Source organism: Hemicordylus capensis, chromosome 2, assembly GCF_027244095.1.
Source record: "Hemicordylus capensis ecotype Gifberg chromosome 2, rHemCap1.1.pri, whole genome shotgun sequence".
Taxonomy (NCBI): Eukaryota; Metazoa; Chordata; class Lepidosauria; order Squamata; family Cordylidae; genus Hemicordylus; species Hemicordylus capensis.
Window position 1 is genome coordinate 263,625,424 of NC_069658.1, and position 27,670 is coordinate 263,653,093.

Genomic DNA, 27,670 nt, shown 5'->3' on the forward strand with positions numbered 1-27,670 from the left:
ACACACTTGCTTTGGAGATGGGCTACAAAATCAAATAAATATCAGATTTTCAGAACTAATGAACTGAAGCTCTTATCCAGTATTCAGGACAAACTTGAGCATATGAGATAAAATAGTTTGAGCCTTATCAACACACCTATCATCAACACACCTGTCTGTTTTATCTCTTCCCTCTCAGATGCTCTGTTATTCATCCATGGAAGTTCAGCATCCATGTTTTTTTATTTTCCTATACCTTTTAGATCAGGCCTGCACAACATATAAGGCCTGGGGTCCAGATCCAGCTTGCAGAAACCTTTTTGCTGGCTCACAAGCAGAAATATCCTGCAGCAACAGCACCCCAGAAAGGCAGAGGGCCACTCTTGGGGTCAGTTGCCTCTTCTCCAAGGGGGCATTTTCCTGTCCCCTCTGAAACTGCTTTACAGCACCATCCTGTGCATGTTTACTCAGAAATATTCCCAGTGTTCCCAGTGGGGCTTACTCCTAAGTAAGCATGCCTAGGATTGCAATTTGAAAGCAACAACTATTTAGGGAGAGGAAAGGACTTTGTTTGGGGCTTGCATGCACCCCAGGTGCCCCAGTGAAAGGGCCTATTTTCTGGCCACTATCTTTGGTTAAAATCCAAAGATTCAAGGGTCCCTTGACAAGAGGAACAGATCCACAGGGAACAAATAAATGCTTTCATTAATGTTTTTAGTAATTACTTTTAATAATGTGCTGAAAATTGACCTTGGCTCCCAAACACTGCATTGTGGTTGGTTCCAGCCCACAGGGGCATTTGAGTTGTGAACCCGTTTTAGACGAACAAGTAGATTCCCAAAACCTCCTCAGCAGTAAGTAACCCTGTAATCTGACATGATTCAAAATAAAGGAAATTAAATCAAAGCTAAGGAACCTGTTAAGATCCCATTTTATTATAGGCATAAGCATTGGGTGATGTTCTTCTCCCAAGATCTTTCCTTCTTCTGCAGCTCAGATCGTTTTAGTTCATTGAGAATTGTGAGTTATTGGTTTGCTGGGCTTATTTGAGATGTTCAAATAGTGAAGAGTTTCTTGACATCTTGAAGGCAGCATCAGGTGGAAGCTGGATATTTGTTTTTCCTTTTTTCCTTTTATTTATTTATTTTTAATTTTTTGAAGGCTGGCACATTCTTCCCTTCCCTTCCCTAGATCTCACTTACACCAACCCAACGAGAGCAGGAAGGATGGTGTTCTAATGGTGGCGTGGTTTGCTGATGTTTTTGACCAATTCCATTGCTTGCTTCTTGCGCATCACCCGCTTCAGTACCTTTTGGAGTTCCTTGGTGCCGATGGTGCAGCTGTTCTTCTTGCCTCTCCTGCTGCACTTAGCTTTCTTGGACACATTGTTGTAGAACCTCCTGATGAAGGAGATCAGCTTGCCCTTGGCCTTGGTTGAAATGGGCACCTTGTCCCGGTGCAGTTTCTGGAGGACTTTAACCACAAGCTCATCATAAGGGCGCTTCAGATCCGGCTTTAGAAGAACAGGCTCTTTGCTCACCGCCTTCTGCTTCTGCTTCCCTAGTTTTAGGCACTGCTTCCTCTGCTTTGGCAGGTGCTGCTTCCTATGCAGAGCTGTCCTGCGTGTGGTGTGTTTCCTTCTCCTGGGAAGTTGAGACCTCCTCCTCATTCTATGAGCAGCAGCCATTCCTATAACTGTCTCCAAGTCTGCTCTCTACTTTCCACCTAAGAATGCCACAGTTGCTCTAAGCTTTGCTTTCATAAAGTGAGTGATGTTCAAATGAAGGATCTGCTCTTCACTTCACTGATGGTCTGGCTTGACTAAGTGCCCCAGGTTGTGAGGTAGCATTGGCATCCAATCAGATTCTGACACATCATAATGTGCATCTCTTATCCTTTCTTCTTCCCCTCCCCCATCCACCAAGAAGATTGTGACACACCCATCACTTGCTCCCTAGTGGCCAGTGGGTAAGGAAAGAACAAATTCAAGCGGGTACTTCATCTTGTCATTCAGTAATGGCTTATTACAATGTCATTCAGCAGTGTTCAGAATAATCATCATGGTTTCCTTCAATATCATCCTTTATGTGCATTTTACCTAATCTGACTTGCTTCAGGGAGTGTGTGTGTGTGTGTGTGTGGTTTCCTTTCTTTCTTTCTTTCTTTCTTTCTTTCTTTCTTTCTTTCTTTCTTTCTTTCTTTCTTTTCTTGGGACTATGCCAATGCTGTCGTATCCCATTCACAAGTCACATTCTCATGGCCAGACTAGACATTATGTGTGAGTCCCCTGACTGGAAACTCTTATGTTTTGGGGTTGTTGTTTCTTTCCTATCTCAAAAAGAAAGAAAAATAAGCCAGAGGCTTAGGTAACCATAGACTCAGAAAATGGCATAGATTGGACTACAAAGACTAAAAAACCTTTTTGTAAAAAATGGCATATTTTAAAAAGCCCTACTTTAATCTTGGTCCAGAAAAGTCAGTTCAAATTTTAAAGGAAGGTTTTACATTGCTTCACAACAATATCCAACTTGGGGAGAAATTTTTGGGGAAATCTGGCTTTGTGGTGTATTCTGGAAAAGCAATTATATAGCAATTGTATGTACAGCAAGAATGCCTCCCAGTTCTTAAAAGTACCCACTTTTATTTTTTCCTTGGCAAGGCTCCTGAGCTTGTGTCTTTAAACAGCGGCATGACAGGTATCAATGCATCTGAAAGTGCATCTAGAGCAGCTTTCCTCTAAAATGCAGTCCTTGGAAGTAGTGGGGCTAGTCCTAGTGGATGGAATCGTGCCCTTTGGCGTACACCTATTGAATTCCTACCTGTCCCGTTCACGGAACAGAAACCCTGTGATTAAACAACATCCTGTGTGTCCCTGCTTTTCAAATATTTTTTACAGCCAATGTCATAGCCTGCTTTTGGGTGGTCTTAAAATCACGAAAATGTAGCTACTAATATAATTCACTACATTTATAATGTGTAAAATTACTGGTTATTTTTTCAAGGAGGGAAAGTAATCTTATAACTGGTACAGAATGTATTAGCAAGAAAAGAATACTGCTAATAAGCAAGCTCTCTTAACGGTGAGGAATACAGTCACTTGGATAGTCCCATGAGAAATAGACTAAGGCACTGAGAACTACAACTACTATCATGAACCAAAGCTGCGCTGGGCGTTTACAAGAGCTCGCTTGAATGCTTTACCCTCAGCGATGCTAGTAGGGAAATTTGAGAGAAAACCCTATGAGGAGAGACTATGCCTTTGCGGAGCTGCTCCCGAAACGCTGACGCATTTACTGTTACACTGCCCACTTTATACAGATGAAAGAGATTTATTTTTATCTCTGAAAGATCTCCAAAGCCACTCAGTGGAGACAATTATTATATGCTTATTAGAAGACAGGGACCCAACAATATCCCTGGCGGTTGCTAAATTTTGTTACACATTGACCAAACTAAGAGAAGCTAGAGCACAGCAATTGGTTACTGTCAAAGATTCCTGATTTTATATATTTGATGACATTTTAGACTTTGTCTCCATTATTTTCTTTTTACTGTGTATATTCTGCGTATATTGATGTTTGATCTAAGATCGTAAATAAACAACTAACTAACTATCATGAACCGAGGGGAGAACTACGAACTCCACATCGTTCTGCTTGCTGCCTTGAAGACGGGTGTTCTAGGCAGATCAAAAAGCATTCTGTACGTAACTATAAAGCAGCCGGTTTGTACAGCCTAGATATGCGACAGCGCTCACAGCGGCTAAACTACAACTCCCACGAAGCACACAACATTCAAATTTCCAACTAACCATAGAGCGAAGGCCGCATGCGCAAAAAGGCAAGGCCAATTTCCCCCGCCTCCTTAGCCGCCATATTTCGCTGCTCTTCCTCCCGTGTGTCGGCGAAGCGTGGGGGCGGGGGGGATACCGCATCACTCTTAAAGGGGCCACGGTGCCTGGGGTGGGCCCCCCTCTCTACAGCACTAGGGGCTCCGCAGGTATAAGGAGCTGTCCGCACCAGCGAGGATGGAATCATTATCGGCGAGAAGTCTTATGCCTCAGATAGAAGCCTGAACGAAACGGTTGGTGAGGGAGGAGGGGCGCGTGAGTAACGGAGGGAAACGACGGTTCCTGTCGCTGCACGCTGGTCTCTGATTGGCCAGAGCCTAAGAGCAGGAGTCATTGATTTGAGGCGGAGAGAGGGGTGGGAATCTAAAGGGCAAAGAAGGGCGGGGCATTGGAGCACTTGGTGTTGGGGGCGTGGTTTGAGGGATGGTTGCTCTTCTGTAATCTGTAGCATTAAATGTGGATACTGAGGACTAGTGTGTGTTTTTGCTATGGACTTCTTAAGCAGAGAGATATGGTATATTACTCAACGTCACTGCTTCCCTTTTCATTTAGTGCCAGCCAGGTGCTACACACGATATAGAAATGACGTGTGGCCAGTAGTAGTAGATGCTGGTTGTGTATGGGTATGGTGTAATGTATTTCAAGAAGGGCTTGGGTATTGCAAGAGGCTATGCAGTGCATCTCTGTGTGCAGACACATGGGGCGCCCTTGGGGATCCTTGTCTGGGAAGACTCGGCCACCCAGTGTCGGAGTTGGTTTTGCTCCTATTCAAAAGGTTTTGAAATCCAATGCTGTACTTGAGTTTGTGGAAGGGAATGGTGACTATTAACTTGCTTACATGGAAGAAAGTTAGGATACACTTATGGAGATCATTGGGGTGGAACACGCCTCGCGCATGTATTTGGAGGAAGGGGTGTTTTTTTGGGGGGGGGCTACAGAATTCACCCCTACTGCACTGCCCTGCACTGCACTTCACTACAGTCTGTGTTGACCCCAGGCAGAAGCTGGCACTGACACTCTGAGCATGCACAGTCAAGTTGCTGGAGGAAGGACAGAAGCTGGGACAGGGAGAGTTCTTGTCATTGTTGCTGCATCTGTCCTAGCTCTAGCAACCTGATCCTGCACACTCTGAAAGGGGAGATAAAATTACTGTATTTACCTGAATCTAAGACTAGGTTTTTCCCAACTTCTCTGAATTTAGAAATTGAGGGGTTATCTTAAATTCAGAGTCATCTTTTGTTTGGGTAAATATGGGTATTGCATGTGATCAAAGTGCTGGAGTTAAGGCGAGGCTGGCATTGGGGGTATGGCCGGAGCTCAAGGCATCGTGCACAAAAGGAACATATCTACCTTCTTTGAAAAACCACACGCATAATTAATACAAAGCAGCAGCTGTTCTCTGCTCCCTTCTTCCCAAATCAGTTTCACAAACCTCATGCGGATCAGGGGTCACCTTCACAAACCTCATGCGGATCAGGGGTCAGTCACATCTGATGCCTGCAGGGGTGGTGGACCTATTAAAATGGTCCACTGGAGAAGGCTGTTGGATCCACTAGGATTCCAAAGGGCCTTAGAGGGTTTGGGAGTTGGTTCTGCCGGTGATTCTGCTAATGGCCCGGTGGATCCCTGGAACAGGGAACTTCCCATGGCAGTAGATACGATCGCTCCTAAAAGTTCTCTCCAACCTGCTTCAAAATTAGCTCCATGGTATACAGAAGAGTTACGGGAGCCGAAGCAACAAGGTAGATGACTGGTGCACAAATGGAGGACTCACCTTGAATTCTATGCTGTGGCAATACGTGTAGCAAGGAAGCAATTTTATCCTGTGCATAGTGCTCGTCCAGTCGTATGGACTTTATCCTGCAAGTTCTCGTCCAGCAGAGCTATTCCGGATTGTTAGGGGATTAACTGAAGCTCCTACTGTTTCGAAACTGTTTCTGGAAACAATGGGGCTATTCTCACAATCAGCAAAAATCAGGCTAGCCTCCACTAGCCTGATTTTTGCTGATCATGAGAACCACCGGGCTCGGCTGCAAGCCCAGTGGTTCTAGAGCGGGTAACCCGCTCAAGTACCCCTCCCCTTAGCCCGGATTTGCGGAGCGTGCACTCCGCAAACCCAGGCTATCAGATCGTGAGCAGCTGCGGCTACTCACAAGTAGACCCTCAGAGGGGAGGTGAAAAGCCGCCTCCTGGCTCCAGGGGTCTCCCCAGTATGCCCTACATGCTCACGCAGGGCATACTGGGGCTTCTGGGGGCTGTGCAGCCCCCGCTGGCTCTGTCACGGAGCTGGCAATCGTGTGGGCGGCCGATCCGGCCACCCAGGGCTCCCTCCCCACGCACTCTGAAAAATCAGGTCTCACTCAGGGCTCCCTCCCCCCGCGCACTCAGAAAAATCAGGTCTCGTTGTGAGCCCCAGTCCATAGTCTCACTGTGACACATTGAGTGCAGGTAAAATTTATCACATTCATGCTGATCTGGACTTCAATATTTCTGCAGGGCCAGTTTGTAAGATGCAGGGCCATCTTACCCTGTTTGTGACTCCTGAGGATGTGAACCGCTTGGAGTGGTACTACCTGTTCTTTGGATCCTTGCCCAACCTGGCTGTTTTCATTTTGCAGGGAGGTTGTTGGAAATGTCCTAGTTGATATCATTAATACCTCACTGAGGGAGGGTAGGATGTCACCTTGTTTGAAGGAGGCAGTGGCTAGGCCCTTTCTTAAGCCCACTCTGGATCCCCTGGTAATGGATAATTATAGGCCAGTCTCCAACTTCCCATGGTTGGATAATATGATTGAGAGAGTGGTGGCTGACCAGCTCCAAGCAGTCTTGGAGGCTAGACTCATTTCAAACTGGCTTTAGAGCGGGCCGTTGGGTTGAGAAGGACTTGGGCAGCCTGATAGATGACCAGGGCTGCAGAAATCCACTAGTCCACTGGTCTGTGAGGAGTGAAAAACAATGCCTGATGAGTGAAAAAAGTCCTGATGAGCAGTGATGAGTAAATATTTTTGTCTGGCTTATAAACTGAGCCAACATTTCTTCACCCCTGTAGATGACCTTTGCCAGGGAATTGACAGAGGGAGTGTGACTCTGCTGGTTCTTTGGGATCTCTTAGCACCAACCATGATACCATCAACCATGGTATTCTTCTGGATCACCTGAGGGATTTGGGGATAGGAGGCACTGTTTTAGAGTAGTCCCCCTCCCATGTCTCAGGTAGATTTCAGATGGTGGCGCTTGGTGACAGTTGCTCTACTACAGGAGCTACAGTACTATATGGAGTCCCTCAGGACTCCATTCTGTCACCAATGCTTTTTAACATCTACATGAAATTGATGGGTGAGGTCATTAGGGGATTTGAATCTAGGTGTTATCAATATGCTGATGACATCCAAATCTATTTCTCCTTGTCATCAATATGAGGAAATGGAGTGAGCCCCTTAAATGCCTGCCTACGAGCTGTAATGGGCTGGATGAGGGATAATAAACTGAAGCTGAATCCAAGCAAAACTGAGGCGCTCGTTATTGGGGGTTGTAATTTGCAAGATGGAATAGAACTTTCCCAGAAAGAATAGGTTCATAGCTTAGGAGTGCTCTTGGACCCAGGTCTCACCCTGGTGCCTCAGGTTGAGACTGTGGCCAGAAGTGCTTTTTACCAGTTGTGATTGATTCAACAACTCTAAATAGCCTTCTGCTAGAAAGGATTATTATTAATATAATACCATCAGTGTGCATAGTGCTTTACAGAATAACAAGAGAGGCCTCTGCCCTGAGGAGCTTACTTGAAATCTAAAGTTTGACACAGAAGGCAACAGAAAGAGGGGAAGAAAGGCAGGTCAAGGTGCACATTTACATTACATGTACATCTATATTTCATTCTTCCTACAAGGAGCCCCGAGTGGTGTACAAGGTTATGTTTAACCTATAACAACCTGTGAGATAGGTTAGGCTAAGAGATATGTGACTGGTCCAGAGTCACCCAGTGAGTTTCATGGCTGAATGGAGATTTGAACTCTGGTCTCCCTGACACTTGAGCTTATTTATGTTTCCTATTCAATGATGCTTTCTAAATATCAGATGAGGGCTGGACACTATATGCCAGATGAGGTCTGAATAGCTCCACTTCACTCTGTACTAGTCCAACTTCATCTGCAGTACTGGGTGCTTCACTTTAAGAAGGATATAGGCAAGCTGCAATGGGTTCAGAGCAGGACAGTGAAAATGATCAAGTATGGAAAACAAACCCTATGAGGAAAGGTTTAAGGAACTGGGTGTGTTTTACCTGGAGTAGAAGATATTGTGTGAGACAAGATAGCACTCTTCAAATACCTGATGAGAACAAAAACTTGTTCTCTATTGCTCCAGAGGGCAAGACTAGATCTAATGGACTTAAGTTACAAAAGATATTTTGGTTGAACATTAGATAAACGTCTTATCATAAGAGCAGATTGACAATGAAATCATTTACTGGGGCAGGGTGCCTCTATGTTGCTGGAGAGGTCTTCAAGCAGAAGCTGGACAGCCATCTGTTGGGGATGCTACCCCAAGATCCTCAGAGGAAGTGCAGGGTGCAAATACAACTAAATAAATACAGTTCCACATGCTGCAGGGTCCCCGCCCTCTCCAGAGCTGTCCCAGGTGCTGAATAGCCCCATCCTGGGTTCCATCTCTTGGTCATAGACTATAACACAATGTTGATAATGGCCTTCATTCTTATTGATGGATTTGTGTGAAAGCTCTCAGACAGGAGAAAGTGCCACGTGTTCAGTAACCTTCATTGAGGTTCTGCCATAGGTAAATAATCTGTCAGTGTATAATTAGCTGATCGAATAAAACCAGCCAAACATGTTTTGACCAGTCGACAGCCTTAATGCATATTTATTTCTATTCATTTAAAAATGTGTGTTCTGCTTTATGGCAGCCTTAATAAAAGACTGTCAGAGTGGCTATAAACATCACTGCAATAAAATCACATTCAAGACTAGTATCAGGGACAGAAACCACACTCAGGAAATTTGCTGCCTTCACTGATTCCTAGTGATTGTTGCCCTTTGGCCACCACTTTCCAGGTAGCATCTTCTACTGAGGGCCTTGTTGTCAAGGAAGTGGGGCTCAGCGGCTGAAATTTTGCTCAGCCATTGATGGAGGCCAATTGACCTTTAATAGCAGTTGCTTGTATATAATGTACTAATGTCTCAGCAGGATTTTTACTATAGAGATCGTAACGATTGTCTTTCTCCCTCAGTGGGGCAGCTTTGAGATGATGGATCATGGGCGCCAGGGCCGCCAGCGGACCTCTGAAACCATTCGCAAACAAAAACGGAAGGAACTGGACGCCCGGCGCAGCAAGTGCCGCATCCGTATTGGCAGTCACCTGGAGCAATGGTGCCAGCTTAAGGAACAACTGGGGTTTTCCTTGCACTCCCAGCTTGCCAAGTACCTACTCGACAGGTAAGAATGGATGTGTTCGTAACTAGGGGTGTGCACAAACCACGGTTCGGAGCTGTGGGGAGGGGAGCGGGGAGTGGGTGCTTTAAGAAAGAGAGCAGGTCCTTACCTGCTCTCTGCTGCTCCATGCAGCTTCCTGTTGGGGCAGTGCTCGGCACAAGTACCCCTGCGTGGTGCCAGCACGCACATGGTGGGCGCCATGTGAGTGCCGGTGCTGTGCGGAGCACCACCCCAGCAAGAAGCTGCATGGGGCACCAGAGAGCAGGTAAGGACCTTCTCTCCTCTTTCTTAAAGCTCCCGCTCCCCTCCCCATGGTGCTGAACCGTGGTTCGTGCACACCCCTATTTGTAACATTTCTATTTCAACTCTTTCCCAGCCATCCTTCTGGTTCTTTGCTAGCTTTGTCTCAATGTTAACTAAAGACAAGCATTAAATGTGCACACATTTAGGCAATCTGAGATGTGCAGAGGATTGCAGGACATGGCCTTAGAGCAGGGGTTCTCAACGTTGGGTCTCCAGATGTTATTGGACTTCAGCTCCCATAATCCCCTGCCCCAGTGGCCTTTAGTTGGGGATTATGGGAGTTGAAGTCCAATAACATCTGGGGACCCAACGTTGAGAATCCCTGCCGTAGAGGACAAGCTTTCTGAAACAAAAGCCGGTCTTGGTCTGGTCCATACCTGGATGGGTGACTTTCTGGGAACCCCATGTATGCTGCCTTGAGTTTCATGGTGGAAGAAAGGTGGGATATAAAATAAGTAACTACCCGCTTTCCCTCTGTAGGAAATATGGCAGTCCTGCAAAAGTGGGAGCAGAAAGGAATATGAGATACTGATAAGACAAGCTACTCTCAGCATCAGCATCCACCCACACCCCAGTCTGTGTGATATGGAGCTAATGATTTGGATCTACCTCAGAAAGTTATTGCCTGGTTTCAGTGTGATGCTAGACTTGTGTTTAAAAATAAAATTACCTATGCAGGGTTCCAGATAATATTTAAACTAGATTGCTAGCACTTGCATATACAATGCCAGCAGGTTCTCCATCTGGGGCTACAACTCCATCACTAGTCACAGCTATTACTGGGGATGATGGGAGTTGTAGTCCAGCAACAGCTGGAGAGCCTCAGGTTGGCCACCCCTGCTCTAAAGGATTATATAAATTACTACTGCTCGCATCTATGTCCCACTCTTCCTCAAAGGAGTTCAGTGCAGCATACATAGGAGACCCTATCTTACCTTCACAACAACCCTATGAGGTAGGTCAGGTTGAGAGAGCATGAGAGGCCAAGGTCACCTTCCTGATTGAGCTGGGATTTGAATGTGGATCTCCCACTTCTAGTCCAGTATTCTAACCACTACACTGCACTGCCTTTAATAATGTAGTTGCATGCTGAAAGTATTATTGACAACATGCAACTCCATTTCTCCTGCCCCTTCTCTTTGTCATGCAGATACAGCTCCCAAGGCTGCACACTGAAAGCAGGTAAGAGCCCTTGCAAGTTGTCTGGAATTAGAAGAAAACTTGTATTAATATTAATTTTATACCAGCTTTGCAGGTAAGTGCAATAACTTTTCTTTTCTACAATATCGCCTGCCCACATGGATGAATGTTTGTGTTTATCATGGTAGCTTGAGTGATACTATTTTCTTGGAGCAAGTGGACAAGGGGACAATTGCAAGGTAACTCAAAGACTGCCCTAAATGCTGTTTAAGAAGCGCAAGAATGGATTTTCATGTTCAAAGAAGAGCAAGCGTAGCAGTCCTTCTGGGACTGTACCCCTTTCAAGAGCAAGCGGAAAATCTCGTCACTGATTGCTCCATCATATAAACAGTGTGTGTGGCATGTGCATGTGAGAGAGAATTATGAGAGAGAGTAGCTTCCCCTTAAAACTCAGACTAACAGATCTCCAGTGGGTGGTCCTTCCATGAGACAAGGTGAGGTGGTTGCTTCAAGCAGCAGGTCATTGGTGGCCAGATTCCCCCAGCTGCCCACCGCCACCACACCTGCCTTCTGACACCACTGCTTGGGAAAAGGGAGGGGGACAGTATCTGGCACCCTGGCTCTGGCACAGAGATGTCTTGAGCTGCCACTGCAAATATCTAATTGATCTTATTCATTCTCTCTCTCTCTCTCCCCCCCCCTCTCTCCCTCTCCCTCTCTCCCCCTGCCTCCGCAGGACAGGATAGTTCCAATGTTGTCCCCAACCCCTTTCCCGCCGATGCTCTGCAAAACCTTGTTGTCCTTTCCCACAATCACAGCCAGGAATGTGGCTTCATCCCTGACGTGAAGTCCTCCTTGCTGGAGCAGAAGGGAGTCCCAGGCAGCATGGTATGGGAGTGCCTGGCTGGTCACACCTTCTCTTGGAGCCCCCCCACCCCACAGACCTGCACGCCGCCCACGCCGCCCCCCCACAAGGCAGCCTCCCGGTGCGGAGAGGAGAAAGCCGTGAGTGCCCAGCCCAGCCCCCCACCTTCCCCCATCATCAGACGCCGGCGCTCCCTCCGCAGGGCAGCAGCCGCCCATGCCTTTTCCTTAGCGCTTGCTTCCGACTCACCATGTCCAGTGGACGAGGCGGAGCCGCCTGCCCGAGAGGATGGGGAGGGCAGTGCGGAGAGAGAGAGAACCGCATGCATGTCTCCCGCCGGCAGCGGAACGGGCCTATGCGAGGAGGCAGAGTTGCTGAGTGGCAACGACACGCAGACAGGTGAGGGAGCCAGCAGGCCGGAGGAGGCGGGAGTGAAGTCCCCCAGCCAGAAAGATGAGGGCTCCATTTTGGCTGAGGATTGGAGGGGGTTGAAAGGGCGTGTCTGGAGTGCTGTATTGGGATTCGAGGCTCAATTCTAGGGTGCACCTAAATATCTGGTCAATCAGTGTAATAGTAGGCACAGGTAAGATACTTAATAAGCAAACACTGTAGGAATCTTCACAACCATGATCATGCTACAGTTTTGGACACTGTAGCAAGTAGAATTAGATTAGAACGTAATCTCTTCATGGATTTGGGGAAATTGGGAACAAAGGAATCTGCCTTATATCCAGTCAGATCATTGATCTCTCTTACCCAGTGCTGTCTAGTTTGACTCCCAGCAGTTCTTGGGTGGAGCTCTTTCTCGCCAGCTGCTGTCTGAACCAGAAGCTGGGGCTGCCAGTGATTCAACCTGGGACCTTTCTGCAAATAAAACATGTGCCCTGCCACTGAGCCATGGCGACTCTCCAAAATGAAAGCCTGCTGCAGTCAGTTTCCACGAGGTGTTCAGAAACCACAGGGGAACTCAGGGGGCATATTACTGCTGCCCGATTTACCCCTTCCCTCCTTTCTGGTCAAACTACTGAGCAGCGATTAGTAAATCTGGCTGGCCTGATTTCAGATCTGAGTTACATAACTGACAACCTGCTTTTCTGGAAGCCGATACAGACCGCATTGGCAGTGACAAGTTTGCTATTCTTGCAAAATAAGAGACATAGTGGCTGGTGGAACAACAGAATGGAAGGAGGGTGGCGGGGGGGATACCTGGAATATGGGTGGGCTGCGGCTAGTGGCAAGGAAGCTTGTAAAGAGTTCCTGCGTGGGTAGGCAAGAAGCTGCGAAGAAGCCTCCCCGACCCGACCTCGTTTACCAACTCCTGAATCTCTTCTTCCTCCCCTACATCTTTCAGTGCCTTCAAATTTACACTCATGGTCTTAGGCCTGTCGCCAGAAATTTTGTAATGAGGAGGCTTAAGGGGAGAGGGAATCCTTGCAGAACAGCCAGAACACGAATATAGGTAGCATATGTTTTGTGAAGTTACTTAACAGTATCCTATACTAATACAGTGAAATGTAATTTTGTGACATTTGAAAGACAAGGGCCTACTGTTGGTTAATTAGCTCAAGGCTTTTGCAGTCATTGGCCAGACCGAGCACTGGAAAGCAGGAGTAAGTTGACTTCTTAGTGAGCAGCTGAGTCAAATATTGTCTGCATGCTTTTCCTTATTACGCCATAGGTAAAAGGGCTAGACTTAACTACTTTACTTTAATGAAAGCTAAACATTCCGAGAGGAGGCCTGGAATATATCCGAGGGGCCCTGCCCACCCTTTCACACATATTATGTTCAACAGTCGTACGAGTGTACAGTGTACACAGATACGGATCTGTACACAGTCACAGCCATTCACATGTTATGCTGAACACAGGTACAGAAGTACACTTCCTACCTGCACCATGCATTTGAAGGGCCTGTATCCCTTCAAATGCAGGTTCACTTCTAAAATGAACACAGATACAGCCATTCACACAAACACATGTACAAGAGTACAGACATCTGTACACTTGTACAGCATAATGTCTGAACTGGGCTTGTGTTGCATTGCCTTCTGATTGTAAAGCTTATCGTAAAGCTGATCTCTACAACCATAAGAGCTAGAAACATGCCGCCTTAAAAATGAAAGCTGGAGTCTCCAGAATCAGGGAGCCTTGATGTATAGTCTTGCAAGAAAGTCCACAAATATTATTGGACTACAAAAACAGTTGCTCCCCTCCCTGCCTGCCCACACATAAACCCAGGGGGTCGGGAGAGGATCTGCCTTTCAGTTTATATAAGTTTTTCTGCCTGGTCATCTGGAGGTAATTCTTATTCTCAAAAAGTGATCAAGCAAGTGGCTGCTAAAAACAAACAACCCCACTCATCTTTATTTAAGAAATAAACTAAAACAAGGTTACTGCATGCCCATAAGTATACAGTACTTCAGTTGCAATGGAGCCCTTGATGTCCTGCTTCTTTTGTGTCACTGCATGATGACTGGCTGGACTTCCCCTAATTTGCCCAATTTACAGTCCTACTGATTGTGTTCTGTAGCTCCATCACCCAGGATCTGATGGTTCCATGTTTTCTCTTGCAACAGCACCCTCAGATGAGATTCCAGGTAGCACAGAAATTCTGGGGCCTGAAAGGTAAGTTTCTTCCTTTGTTCCTCTCTGAGGCAGTGTCCATAGCTTCAGCAATGAGATCCATTTGGGATCGGCCCTCCTCCGTTTCTGGTCAAGCATGCAACCTTCCTCAGATAATTGCACTCAGGAGCAACTGGTTCTTCCTTTTTCCATCACAAACTGACTGTGCACTGCTGATTGGCTAACCCTTCTGGCATTCATGAAGTCCGTCCCCACCCCCCAGCCTGGAGCATGTTTCAGGCTGAAAAAAATCCATTAAAGTGTGTGTATGGTGGGGGGAGACACCAAATATATGTTGGATAAACATGCTAGATACCTTAATATAAGCACCTTTTTCATTAACAAAAGAAGTGCAAGATAGCTTACCATTTGAATAAGACAAGCTACTAAGTGTTTGAAGGAAAGGCCATCTTTAACACTTTCATTCCCTTTTACTGTAGTATAGAAAAAAAATAGCCTCAGAAAATAAGCAGGCACCCTTCATTTGCTATTTAAATTGATCAACCAATCTGCAATTGATTAATCTTCTGATTAAAATGTGCAGCCCTAATAAAAACACAACTCTGATGTTAAGAACATAAGAACAGCCCTGCTGGATCAGGCCCAAGGCCCATCTAGTCCAGCATCCTGTTTCACACAGTGGCCCACCAGATGCCGCTGGAAGCCACAGGCAGGAGTTGAGGGCATGCCCTCTCTCCTGCTGTTACTCCCCTGCAACTGGTACTCAGAGGCATCCTGCCTTTGAGGCTGGAGGTGGCCTATAGCCCTCCAACTAGTAGCCGATTGTAAACCTCTCCTACATGAAGTTATCCAAGCCCTTCTTAAAGCCATCCAGGTTGTTAGCTGTCTCCACATCTTGTGGCAGAGAATTCTACAAGTTGATTATGCGTTGTGTGAAAAAGTACTTCCATTTGCTGGTCCTAAATTTCCTGGCAATCAATTTCATGGGATGACCCCTGGTTCTAGAGTTATGTGAGAGGGAGAAGAATTTCTCTCTCTCCACTTTCTCCACACCATGCATGATTTTATAGACCTCTATCATGTCTCCCTGCAGTCGTCTTTTTTCTAAATAGCCCCAGGTGTTGTAGCCTTGCCTCATAAGGAAGGTGCTCTAGGCCCCTAATCATCTTGGTTGCCCTCTTCTGCACTTTTTCCAGTTCTACAACTGGATTGTAGAACTGTATAACTCTGTATACTGTATAACTCTGATTGCAGAAGCTGGAATCGATAACAGGAGAATGGCCCCCCTACTATGCCCATGGGCTTCCTAGGGCATATCTCTGGCCATGGTTGGGCTAAATGGATCTCTTGTTGCAGTTATTATGTTAAATTACATACAGGGCTACCTCATAGAGTTAGGCCATTGACTTTTCTAGCCAAGTATGGTCAACACTGGTGAGCAGCAGCTGTCTGCGATTTCAGACAGAGGGTCTTTCCCGGACCTACCTGGAGGTGCCAGGGATTAAACTGGGACCTTTTGGACACCAGAGCATGTGCTCTGCCACTGAACTAATGCTTAGATTGCATTAAAGAGCCATAGATAGAGATTAGAAAGCTTTTGGGGACACTTTTGAGAAAAACTGGCTGATATGTTAGATGGTAGACATTTTCCAGCCTTTCAAGCAGCAAGGGGTGGAACTAGGTAAACTGGGATCCATTTCAGGTCAAAAGATTTTGTGCTCTGCACCCTTTCCTCACATTTTAAAAATGCTTTCTGCAGCACTTTGCTCCCACCAGAGGGGAAGCCTGAAGTAGTGCCTGACCAAGCAGAAGAAGAAGAGGGAGAGGATTTGGCAGAGGAAGACAACCTGGCATATACAGATGACCTGCGAGATGAGACTTATCAACCTTCCCTCGACAGGTAAATGTTGTTTAGGAAGCATCCGGAGAGCAGCTGAAAACTATTGGATAAATTCATAGAATGGGATCTGTCAACAGAAGCAGTATGTTACTGAACACCCAATGCTAGGGAGCAATAACCAGGGAGGGCTAATACCTTCAAGCCTGCTTGTGAGCTTCCTGGAGACATCTGGTTGGCCACATTAGGAAGCAGGATCCTGGACTTGATTCACCTTGGGTCAGAGCCTCCTGGACTCTCTTTATGGTATGCAAGTCCAGTTTCTAATGCAGTGCTGAGGCATGAGAAGCAGGTGCCTAGAACTCAAGAAACCTTTTTGCAGCCTTGTAGTGTGACAAGGGACCATTCTGGGATGAAGTGTAAACTTGAGGGACTCTCATTCTTCCATTCCCCTTCAGAATGACCACATGGATATCCAGACACTGTGTGAACTGGGCTAAGTGGGAACTGATGAACTTGATTTAATGTAGCGTTGGCCAAGTGTGCCAAACGTTGGCCAAAGCAGGAGAGAGGGCTGCTCTACTTGTATGACAAGACAGCCTCCATATCTTGCAATCGTTTTGCCTCCTACTTTCTGAGTCAAGGAGCATGCAGCTGTACAGTGCCAAAGAGGCAGGCAGGAGTGCCGGCCTGACTCCATGCCATGACCAAGCCTACACATTCTCTTAATCTTCCCCAGGTGGATTGCGGATATCGTGCTCCTCAAATATGTTCCATTTGTGGCATGCACGCTGCAGGCGGGATATTCATGATGACATGGATAGTACTCGAAAGCTTGCCTGTTGCCTACATTGCCATATTTTAGGCACCAGACAAAGGTGTCTAAAATACAATATATACTTATATATAGGTGCTCTTTTATTATCCCAGGTCTTTTAGAATAACCAGCTACTGTCCAGACTAAATTCCTTATGAGGTCTCACTGAAATTAATGGGGCATGTTAGTCATGACTAATGTGCTCCATTAATTTCAGTGGGACTGCTCACGAGGAGCCACCTAATGGTGCAGTGGGGAAATGCTTGACTAACAAGCAGAAGGTTGCCAGTTCAAATCCCCGCTGGTACTATTTCGTGCAGCAGCGATATAGGAAGATGCTGAAAGGCATCATCTCAGACTGCGCAGGAGGAGGCAATGGTAAACCCCTCCTGTATTCTACCAAAAGAAAACCACAGGGCTCTGTGGGTGCCAGGAATTGAAATCAGCTTGATGGCACATTTTACCTTTACACATGAGGAACTGAGTCAGCCATTGTTTTTCATGCTGTTTTAACCATTGTTCTAGTGCACTGTTCCCTCTAACAGGGATTCCCAGATGTTGTTGACTACAACTCCCATAATCTCCAAGCAAAAGCCATTGCAGGTGGGGATTCTGGGAATTGTGTCAACAACATCTGGGAATCCCTGTTAGAGGGAACACTGTTCTAGTGTTTAAATCTACTGTTGTTTTTAATCTGTAATTGTTACGTTAATGACTTACTGCACACACAATAACAACTGAGACATCTTCTAAATAAATAGCATAGTGTATATTACAATGTAGTATAGTAATATACATATAGTAATGCTGGCTTCAATCTGCAAATACTGCTTGGTTTGCTATTGGTTAACATACCTTCAGTGGACCAGGCACTGTGTGGCCATCACCTCTGTGTCTCACTTTCATCCAGGGATGGCAAACTGCAAAGATACCAGAATCTGGTCAAGTGCTGCAAGAGGTCTGCGAAAGAGGATCAGCCACCTAGTGAAATATGCCCCACTGACCACAGCCCTTCTGAGGAGAAAGGTGGTGGAGCAGGGTGAGGGAGCAAATAAGCAAGAAAGGAGGGGCAGAGGGAACTGGTCTCTGTCGATCTGAACCAGAAAGCAACTATGTCGTCTTCTGGTCACAAAACGGAGGCTGACATTTAACAAGAAAACTTCAGAATGGCAGCAAAACAATAAGGTTGTTTACATGACCTTTTGCTGGGCTGGGGGGCACGAGTTGGGGGAAGGCAGGCGAGCACCTCCCTCCCCTCCCGGATGATTTGGTGGTGATGCCCACCACGCGGCTCGCACACCCATATGATTGGTGCTGTTGTGAGCCATGCAGTGTTCTGAAAGCCAGGAAAATGCATCCTGGCCTCCAGATAGCCAACAGCATATTGTGCGACGAGTGCAGTGCATTGAGAGATTCCCCCATGAATTGGGCGCTCTAGGCGCCAGGATCTGTGTCTGCTTGGGCTGCTGCAGCCCAGGCATATACACTACCTTGTACCTGTGTAGCATCGCGCGCTTGCATCCTTTTACCCAGGTAAAAATCTCGGGCTACACAGGGAGGCAGCTCCAGGATCAGCCTTGATCCCGGCACTTCACACAAGTACTGTGTGAAGTCTGGTCTGGCTGCGTGTGTGAACAGCCTCTAAATGTGAGACGTGAGACATGTGGAGTGTCTTGCAATGGTTTTTTTCTGCAGCTGTGGGGGACTCTGGGGCAATGTCTCCTTGACATTTCCCCTTCAATCTGTTTGCCTGATCAAAACCACATGCACAAAAACCAAAAACCTGTCAGGATGTACTTTGTGTGTCTCCAGCATCGCATATGGTTTGGCCCTGTTTGTGTCTGATGTAGCTGATGCAGGACTTTTGCCCTTTCCCTCATGGAATGATGAGGTCATGGCTATCAAACCATATTATGTGTAGTATATAATGCCTGCTGAAGAGCTGCCTTTTTTTTTTTTTTTTTTTGCCATGCACAGCCTTGTGATTGTTGCAGTATACCTTGAGACTGGCTCAGCACCACTCTTGGCTCAGCCTATGTTCCAGCTCACCATTTACTGGAAAACCTTGCAAATCTTGACACGCAAAGGATATCCAGGCTATATAGAAACATGACAAGCCGCAGCAATGTGAAAGGGGCAACGGCGACTTTGCTGCATTACTGCCATAACAAAATGATTGTGTGAACTGGCCACGAGTTGTGTGGGGTGTGTGCATGCAGTTTTGATCAGGAAAATAGACCGAAGGGAAATGTTAAGGACTCCGAAGGGCTGTGGTCAGGCTCCCTACTTCATACTGAAGAGCTGAACCCCATAGACCAAGTATCTCTTTTGTGGATGGCACATAGAAAGTGGCATGTAACTCACAACTTGCAGAATCAGGAGTAAAATTGCATCAGGGTTGGTTTTGCCTCCTAGATGACCAAAGCAGCTGCTGTAACTAATAATATAATATGTTACGTGTCTATCCTACACTTCCTCTGAGGAGTTCAGGTGGCATACAGGGTTCTCCCACCGATGCCCTCACAACAAATCTGTAAGGTAGACTAGACAGAAAGATAGTGACTGGCCAAGGGTATCTCATGAGCTTCATGGCTGAATGGGGATTTGAACCCAGGTCTCTCAACTCTTAGTCCAGCATCCTAACCACTGCACCAGATGGATTCTCTCTAAGGCTGCCACCATTAATCAGATAAGCCTCTGCCCCTTCTAGCTTCCTGCTACTTTTCAAGTTGGTTGCTTCTGACAATTTGAGGGAACACTCTTCTTCTTTATACTTACCAAGCATATATTTTCTTGTACAGCTGCAAGAAGCGGGCACAGGCTGCAGATGAAGATGTAGCCCAGATTGGCCCAAAAAGAATCAGGTGGGTGCCTCTTTGTTGGCTTGTCAACCCTGAAAGGAACACGATTAGCCTACTAAGAGCTGACCTTTGGGCAGAAGGTCTTGGAGGCATGGCATAAGACCTCTGATTCACAGCCTGATTGGGGAGCGAGGGGGAATGGTAATGGTGGGCCACTGAACCCCTTCACAGTTCTGTGGACTTTTTACTGTTATGATAACCCCTGCTAACTGGGCAAAGAGGCACGTTTTAAAGTGGAGAGCAACTGGCCCCATCCAACCCCAACACAGCATCTTTCCAGTATCTGTTGCTGGTGTCTGCCTTGTGGTTCTTTTTAGACTGTGAGCCCTTTGGGGACAGGGGACCATCTTCTCCTTATTATCCTTTTTCTATGCAAACTGCCTTGAAAACTTTTTTGTTGTTGACAAGTGGTACAGATCGAGAATCCTTTATCCGGACTCCCAAAATCTGGAAAGCTCCATAATCCGGACACTACGCCGAGAAAACAAACAAACCCCGCTTGTATTTTCCACTTGGATTCTTGACCTGTAGCTTCAACCACTCACAAAGCCCCCAAACCAATCCCAGCCCCAACTCAGCAGCTAACCGTAGCAAAGCAGCAAAAAGCCCCCAAATTAAGCAGCACCTGCAACTCACAGAGAGGCAAAGCGGCACCCGGGGCTCCATCTGCAATGGCGCTCCAAATGGTGGGGGCAGGGGGAAGAGCCCCCCTTCCGGGTGAAGCCAAGCCGGTTTTGTGAATGCGATTGCACTGCCACTCACACGCTTCTCAAGCCAGTCTGTGAGAGGGGAAGTGGGAAGGAGCTTGGCTGGAAGGCGGGAAGGAACTTCAGGGATTGTTAGAGCGGGGAAACCAGTAACCTTTCATGCCCAAGATATCTCATTTATGAACATATTCCGAAATCCGGAACACCTTTGGGCCCAAGCAGTCCAGATAAAGGATTCTCGACCTAGAAAGAAAGAAAGATTATTAGTAATAATGAGTCTGGAGCTGGAGATTTGATGAGTTCACGCTTTTCTCTCCCTCCCAACTTTGCCTTTCTCCACAGGAAGGCAGCCAAGCGAGAAATCCTCCTCTGCGATTATGATGGCTGTGGGAAGATTTTCTCCAACCGCCAATACCTGAACGTGAGTGATGATGGGACCGTAGTGGGAAGTGCTGCCCTGTCCCCAGGTGCAGAGAGGGGGCGATCGGCGTCCTGCTCTGCCAACAGGCCTGGCTCCTGAAGCCTTCAGTTCAAGGCTCCTTAGACCATCAGGCAGGGCATCCCCACTCCCAGGGCTGCTGTTCCAAGTGACCGCTGGCCTGGCTGCTGTGCTCTCTTCTGGCACTGCATATTTGCAAGAGTATAAGAACCTTGCAGACCAGCTACTCCATTATCCTGTATCCCACGGTGGGCAGCCAGATGCCCCCAAGAAGCCCACAAGCTGAGCTGAAAGGCAGTAAAAGTCTGCTGATGTTGCCCCGCCCCCCCGCCCCCACCTAGTCTTCAGTGGAAGGCTGCCTCTGAATCTGGAGGCTCCATATAGCCATCATGACTCGTAGCCATTGGAAGACGGATCCTGTAGAATCAGCTTGGATTGGGCTGACAGGATTACCATGGAAAAGAGCAAGGCAAGCAGGGGAATGAGAGCAGAGGCATAGGGAACTGGTCAGATAAGACTGATGGGTTTCATGTGACCTGCTGGCCTACCTGCTAAGAAACGTATGTCCACACAGTCTCCCCCAGTGCATACCAGGACATTCCCATGGACCCCCTCCCACAAACCACACATTCAGTGACTGTGCTCTCGAGGGACTGAGCAGGATGATAGTTCACGGGCTACAGATCCATGGTGGCCGGTGCCCCTGGGGCTGGAGGGACAGAGGGCAGGGCTCTGTCTCTCTTCTCACCCTGCCCTGGCTTTAACTTGAGCTGCATGGGCTGGTCATCCATCGGGTTGAGCCAAGCAGGATAGGAATTCATCAGGTTGGGGCCCCCAGGGAATGACCAGCCTGTGTGGCTTAAATTAAAATCAGGGCAGGGCCGGAAGAGAGACTCTGCTGTGTCCTGTTCTGCACCAGCCTGCACTGTCCTCTGCCTCCTGACGGCACCAGCTACGACTGCTACGGGTCTTGATAGCTCCAAACGGGATTTCTGTGCTCAGAGGCAATATGCCAGGGACAAACGACAGTGCAGATCCCTCTATCATGTCTTGCTTGTTGGCATCTGGCTGGACGAGAATGCCGGAGTACATGGGCTTTCAATTCTTGACAGCAAGGTATGCAAGACTGCCAGCAGTTGCCCCACAGCAGAGTCCTGCCTTGGGATAGAGGGGGCCACATGCAGAGCCAGCAGGCCGGCCTGCTCCTGAGACAGCAAATTTGTCCTCTTTGTTTGTCCTCAGGAAGTAGGGATGTGCACGAACCAGTTCGGTGTTCTATTCCTAGAATGCCGAACCGGTTCAGAAACCCCACGTTCAAACCAGTTTGAACGTGGGGTGGGGTCGCTTTAAGGTGGGAAAAGGGTGCCCTTACCTCCCCCACCTTGTTTCCCCCACCGGCGCTGCTTCAAAAACCACTGGCATGGGGCGGCTGTATACCCTCTTGCCTCTTGTTGCCCCAGTAAAACCAGAAGTGTGCGTGCCCGCCATTTCTGATTTTTCACTGACCAGGACAGCAAGAGGGTATACAGCTGCCCCGTGCCAGCAGTTTTTGAAGCAGTGCCGGAGGGGGAAGCATAGCAGGGGAGGTAAGGACACCGTCCCCGTGCCTAAAGTGACCCTCCCACCCCCCAGGTGTGCATGGAACCGGTTCCGTGCACATCCCTATCGAGAAGTTTGTGTACTGTAGACTGGGAGGTTTTGTTTTCTTTTCTCTTTTTTTGTAAGCCGTGTTTATCACAGAAGTTAGAGTTTTTTGTTCTACACCAGCTGGGATTTTTCTTTGTTTGTTTAGCACCACAAGAAGTATCAGCACGTTCACCAGAAAACATTCACCTGTTCTGATCCCACCTGTGGCAAGTCCTTCAACTTCAAGAAACACCTCAAGGAGCATGAGAAACTGCACAGTGGTGAGCATATTCCTCTGCCTTACCTGGTAGAATCTTGGCCAGCCACCCCACCTCTCTGTGCTTTTGACATGCCTTCATCCTGCATGCTTTCTTAGTGCCTCCTACTGCCAAGTGAGAGCTGGTGGATTGAACTGAGACCTTCAGCTACAAAGCTTACTCATTCGCTTTGGGCCAGGGCTGCCCTTCAGTTAAAAGTGAAGAGACAATAATACACTGACTTGAGCTCCTTGAACGAAGGGCAGAATAAAAATAAACATAATTCACAAATAACCAGTGGTTCCCATTGACTGCCAAGACTGGCATAATATGGTCATCTGGCAAATGCTTAGCCTACAGCCCTCTTCCTCGCTGGTCATTTTTGCAGCAGCATCATACAGTGGTTTTTTGCATCAAATGGCCCTGCTGCAGAGTTGTGTGATCACTTTAACATGTGTCAAGACTGTGATTAAATCTCACTTCCTGCAAAGCTGCCAAAAGTGGGTTGACCTATGGTGCTATAAATATAGGCTAGGTGGCAAGATGAAGACGCTCCCTAAATCAGCATGCCTGAGTGTGTATCTGAGAGATTTAATACAATCCTAGAATGTTCTAGTTGGAAGGGACCTTTGATTTTCAAGGATAATGTTTGTTTCCCCAATATGTACTATAGAGTACAGGGGTGTGTTTTGAGGTATATCCAGAAAATATTGTCCCCTGCACAACTAGCCACTTTATGCAAATGAAAGAGTAGCATACACATAAACTTGAAATGTGTTCAGAGATTCTATGGATTATGTATTTGACTTAATGATCTGCCAGGCCTAGGATGATGTAGATGCATGTATGGAGAGTTTTATTCTTGATATATGCATAAGGTTTGTTTAGAAATAAATCTGATATTTGAAAAAAGGAAAGTTACCCACATCTGCCTTTCAAGCTGCTAGGTATGGCCCAGAATAGCCAGTAGCATGCCTTCTTCTTCTTTGTAGACAAAAGAGACTACATCTGTGAGTTCTGTGCCCGCTCCTTCCGAACTAGTAGCAACTTAATCATCCACAGGCGAATCCACACTGGAGAGAAACCCTTACAGTAAGTATTCCCATAGTGCTCTTCTCTCTCGGTGATCACATAAGAGGAGCTCAGCTAGATCAAACCAAAGGCCTATCTAGTCCAGCATCCTGCTTCTCACAATAGATGCCTTCAGGAAACTCACAAGCAGCGCTTTAAGGCAATAGGCAATAGCCCTCCCCTGCTGTTGCTTCCCAGCAAGCAGTATTAGGGGTATACTGCCTGAAAGCGAAAGTTCCATCTAGCATACCTGGCTAGCGGCCACTGATAGACCTGTCCTCCACGAATTTTGAATCTGAATTCAAAGCCACTGCCAAAACCCTAGAGGGAAGAGATTAGCTGGAGAGAACAACTTCCTGTTTCCAGCTTCATCCCTGTTTGTGTTATCTCCTTCCATGATTGTTTTGCAATTTGCCTACCCTCTCCTGATCAGGAAGTTCCATGGTGAGCTATCTGAATCCACAGTCTCTCTGCTGGTTATTTTATTTGAATTACTTAAATCTCATAATTGTACTTCACCCTGGGAATCTTAACAGGACTAAAAAGCAAACTAACCTAAATAAATAAACAAACAAACCCCCTTCTTTAAAGCCATCTGAAGACAAATTAGAATATGTTAAAGATGGTGTCTTCTAGTTTGAGGCTTCCTTCTAATTTCAACTAGCTGCCACATGGGAATCTGATTTGGATTGATACTGCAGCACAGAGGTAGAGGAGATTCTAATTCCATGCTGTTTTCCTGCCAAAAATCCCCCGTTCCTCCAAAGCTATTATGGACCTCAGAAGGTGCCATTGAAGCAGGTGCTACTTGTTTGTTGTTCTGCTGCAGGTCTAATAGATGTTTTGGGGAAGGTGGGATTTAGATTGGGGAGGCTGCATGGGGCAAAGAAGATTCATCCTTTCCTCCCACATCATCATTATTATTATTACCTTGCCTGGTTATTACCTTTGAAGCCCTGAACTGCTTAAGCCTGGGTTACCTTAGTGAGTGCTTTCTTCTGTATGTTCTCCACTGCACTCTAAGGTCATCTGGAGAGGTCCGTCTCCCAGTTACCACCGGTATGTCTGGTGGCGACTTGGAACCGAGCCTCCTCTGTAGCTGCTCCTGGACTGTGGAATGCACTCCCAGCAGAAATTTGTGGTTTGGGATACTTGTCTTCCCCCTCCCGCTACCCCCAGCTGTTGTAAAATAAAAATAAATTGGGCGATCTGGTTATAGATCGGCCTCTCATCTGTTTCACATTTTAAAATTTTATTGGTTTTTACAATATCTTCAATTACATTTAATTAAGTAAATATTGACTTCCTGCTTACCATTCTGTACGGTTCATATTAGCTATACAAATCTACCATTGCTATAATAATTCAAAACACATATACTCCACATTGCAAACTCGATTTTACCCTACCCAACCTGCTGTTGTTACTAAATTTCAAACCCTGCTGAAAGGTCCATATTGGAAAAATAGTTCTTTAAGTAAGAATGGCTCCCAATCTTCTTTGAAACATTCCAAGTTTTCATCCCTTATGAGTGCTGTAAGTTTTGCCATCTCAGCGTATTCCAAAATTTTTATCAACCAATCTTCTTTTGAGGGCATTTAATTATTTTTCCATTTCTGCGCATATACTATTCTAGCCGCCGTGATTGCATATATAAAAAATGTTAAGCTTCTTCTGGAGAAGTCTCCTTGCGTTATTCCCAGCAGGAAGGATTCTGGCCTCTTAGGAAATGTCATTTAAAAAATTTTCTTCAACTTATTATGTATCATATCCCAAAAAGCCTTTGCCTTCCCACATGACCACCACATATGAAAAAAGGTTCCTTCACATTGTCCACATTTCCAACATTTGTTTGGAACATTTTTATACATAAATGCTAATTTTTTCAGTGTCAAATACCACCTATTCATCATCTTATAATAAATTTCTTTTAATGTATAACATGCAGTGAACTTTAAATCAGTTTTCCATAATTTTTCCCAAGCTGCCATATGGCCTCTCATCTGTTTCAGCCTTGGCTCTTCAATACTGATACTCACTGCTCTTTGCATAGGTGCGAGATCTGTGGCTTCACCTGTCGCCAGAAGGCCTCTTTGAACTGGCACATGAAGAAGCACGACGCCGACACCTTCTATCAGTTCTCCTGTGACCTCTGCGGCAAGAAGTTTGAGAAGAAAGACAACGTCACTGCTCACAAGAGCAAGAGCCACCCTGAGACAGCCACTGGGCCTCCTCAGCCTGCACAGGATCTTCCAGCCCTGAGCCATCCAGTTTCTATGGAGCCGCTGGAAAACCCCACTGAAAACCAGCCCAGAGAAAAGGGGGTGGAGGAATCTGCCCTTGTCATGGCGATCACTATAGAGTAATGAACCACATCCTTGGAGAACAACGGCAGGGAGGATTCCTGGCAAACCCTGTTGGTGACAGAAATGGGCCCTGAGGGTTTGTTCCCAGTTTCATAGCACCAAGAAGGATGCCCAGTTTCATAGCACCAAGAAGGATGCAAGTCTGAGACATCCAGGGGCTGGAAGGACTCGAACCCATGAGGTGATGGCCCACAAACCACATTCCTTTGGCACAGTTCTGTGTTGGCTCAGCTCCAGTAACAGGAGGACAGTCCTGGGCTCGGCCTTGCCAAGCTACAGGATATCTGAGACTGGTAGCCAATTGGAAGCCTTAGCATTGTGACACTTGGCTCCCAGACCTCTCTTTAGACTCCAAATATGAGGGAGGTTGCTGGCGGAGACATGCACATACCTCCCTGGCTCTTACCCCACGTTGTTGGTAGCTCTGGGTTTAACTTGTCTTGCTTGACAGTATTGGAGGACATGACACATGTCTTGGTGTTTCTGGGTTTTTAAGCTTTCCCTTTGGGAACCTTCAGTAATGCCACTGCCCCACACTGTCCCATGCTTTCTCCTTTCCTCCATTCTTCCACCTACTGTCTAACCAGGATATCTGTGTTTTGTCTCAGGTATGTTTGGGAAAGGTGCAACCTTTCCCCCTCCAGACTCATAGAAGCTCAGCCTGTTAGAGGTTGAATGCCCAGGATTTTGATGAGGCAGCCGTTTTAGGATGGAAGGGGAGCTTTTGCTTGCTTTTGGCAGGGTTGTTTTCCTTCTGTGATTCAAGGTGTGCAGAAAGCTTTTTAATTTATTTATTTTTAAGCAAGTTGCTTACCTTCATTTATTTTAAAGGCAGCACCTGAGATTTCGGTGTTTGGTTGTTTGTGCAGCAACCTGGCTCTTGCTCAGATCCCCTGATTGAGACTTGGGGCATTGACACACCCTAGTATCCTGACATATGTATGGTCTTCTGCCTGTTGCTGCTCTGACCCCCTGTACAATACATTTGCCTTCAGTGCGTATCACAAAGGATAACTTGTCTAGGCCGAAGCACTTCATGAACTGGAGGGCCCAGCACACTTCCCCCCACCCCCTTCTCTCCCCTTTTCATGCCATCAAGGTATTTCTTCTTAGCCAGTAGACTAGAAATCTCCTGGTGCTACTAGATGGTTTAGGGTCTACTTCCACATTGTTATCCAGAGCAAATGAACCCCTAAACTCACTTCAGCCTCTGAGTTGCTTAACATTTTCAAGGAGGGGCAAGTGAAAAATTGAGCTGACTCACCTGCCCTTTATCTTGGGTTAAATAGATCATGCAAACAATAGCAAGGCTATTCCCGGAAAATGGAAAGGTGATTCCATTTTTTCTTTTTAAAAATAATAGTGACTTGTAACTGACCTGGCAGTCAGCAGGGGGCTGGAATACCTTGGTCATTTGATTGGATATATTATTATTATTATGTAAATTAAAAAAATTATAAGGAAATGTCTTTGTACTGAATCAAATAAATGTGCCTCACTGCTGTCAATGGCTCTCCAGGATTG

The 27,670-nt window shown here is 46.5% G+C and overlaps 1 protein-coding gene and 1 long non-coding RNA gene across 6 annotated transcripts; one reads left to right on the forward strand and one right to left on the reverse strand.

Moving 5' to 3' along the window:
* Positions 1 to 880: 880 nt before the first annotated feature.
* On the reverse strand, positions 881 to 3,928 carry LOC128347135 (uncharacterized). The gene is made up of 2 exons (XR_008317404.1): positions 3,791 to 3,928; positions 881 to 2,307 (listed from the first exon to the last, which is right to left on the reverse strand). It is a non-coding gene; the product is annotated as an uncharacterized LOC128347135 (long non-coding RNA).
* On the forward strand, positions 3,926 to 27,611 carry ZNF692 (zinc finger protein 692). Of its 5 annotated transcripts, none has more exons than XM_053301306.1 (12): positions 3,926 to 4,062; positions 9,072 to 9,277; positions 10,728 to 10,759; positions 11,454 to 11,981; positions 14,159 to 14,207; positions 15,925 to 16,065; positions 17,730 to 17,858; positions 19,621 to 19,683; positions 20,730 to 20,808; positions 22,619 to 22,733; positions 23,702 to 23,801; positions 25,834 to 27,611. In XM_053301306.1, exons 2-12 carry the CDS (start codon positions 9,087 to 9,089, stop codon positions 26,144 to 26,146), a joined length of 1,740 nt encoding a protein of 579 aa, XP_053157281.1. In that variant the 5' UTR covers positions 3,926 to 4,062; positions 9,072 to 9,086; the 3' UTR covers positions 26,147 to 27,611. The 5 variants fall into 5 exon arrangements, with proteins under 5 accessions (XP_053157281.1, XP_053157282.1, XP_053157280.1 ...); XM_053301307.1 differs by having other exon boundaries at positions 3,960 to 4,066; XM_053301305.1 differs by lacking the exon at positions 3,926 to 4,062 and adding an exon at positions 4,235 to 4,343.
* The last annotated feature ends 59 nt before the right edge of the window (positions 27,612 to 27,670 follow it).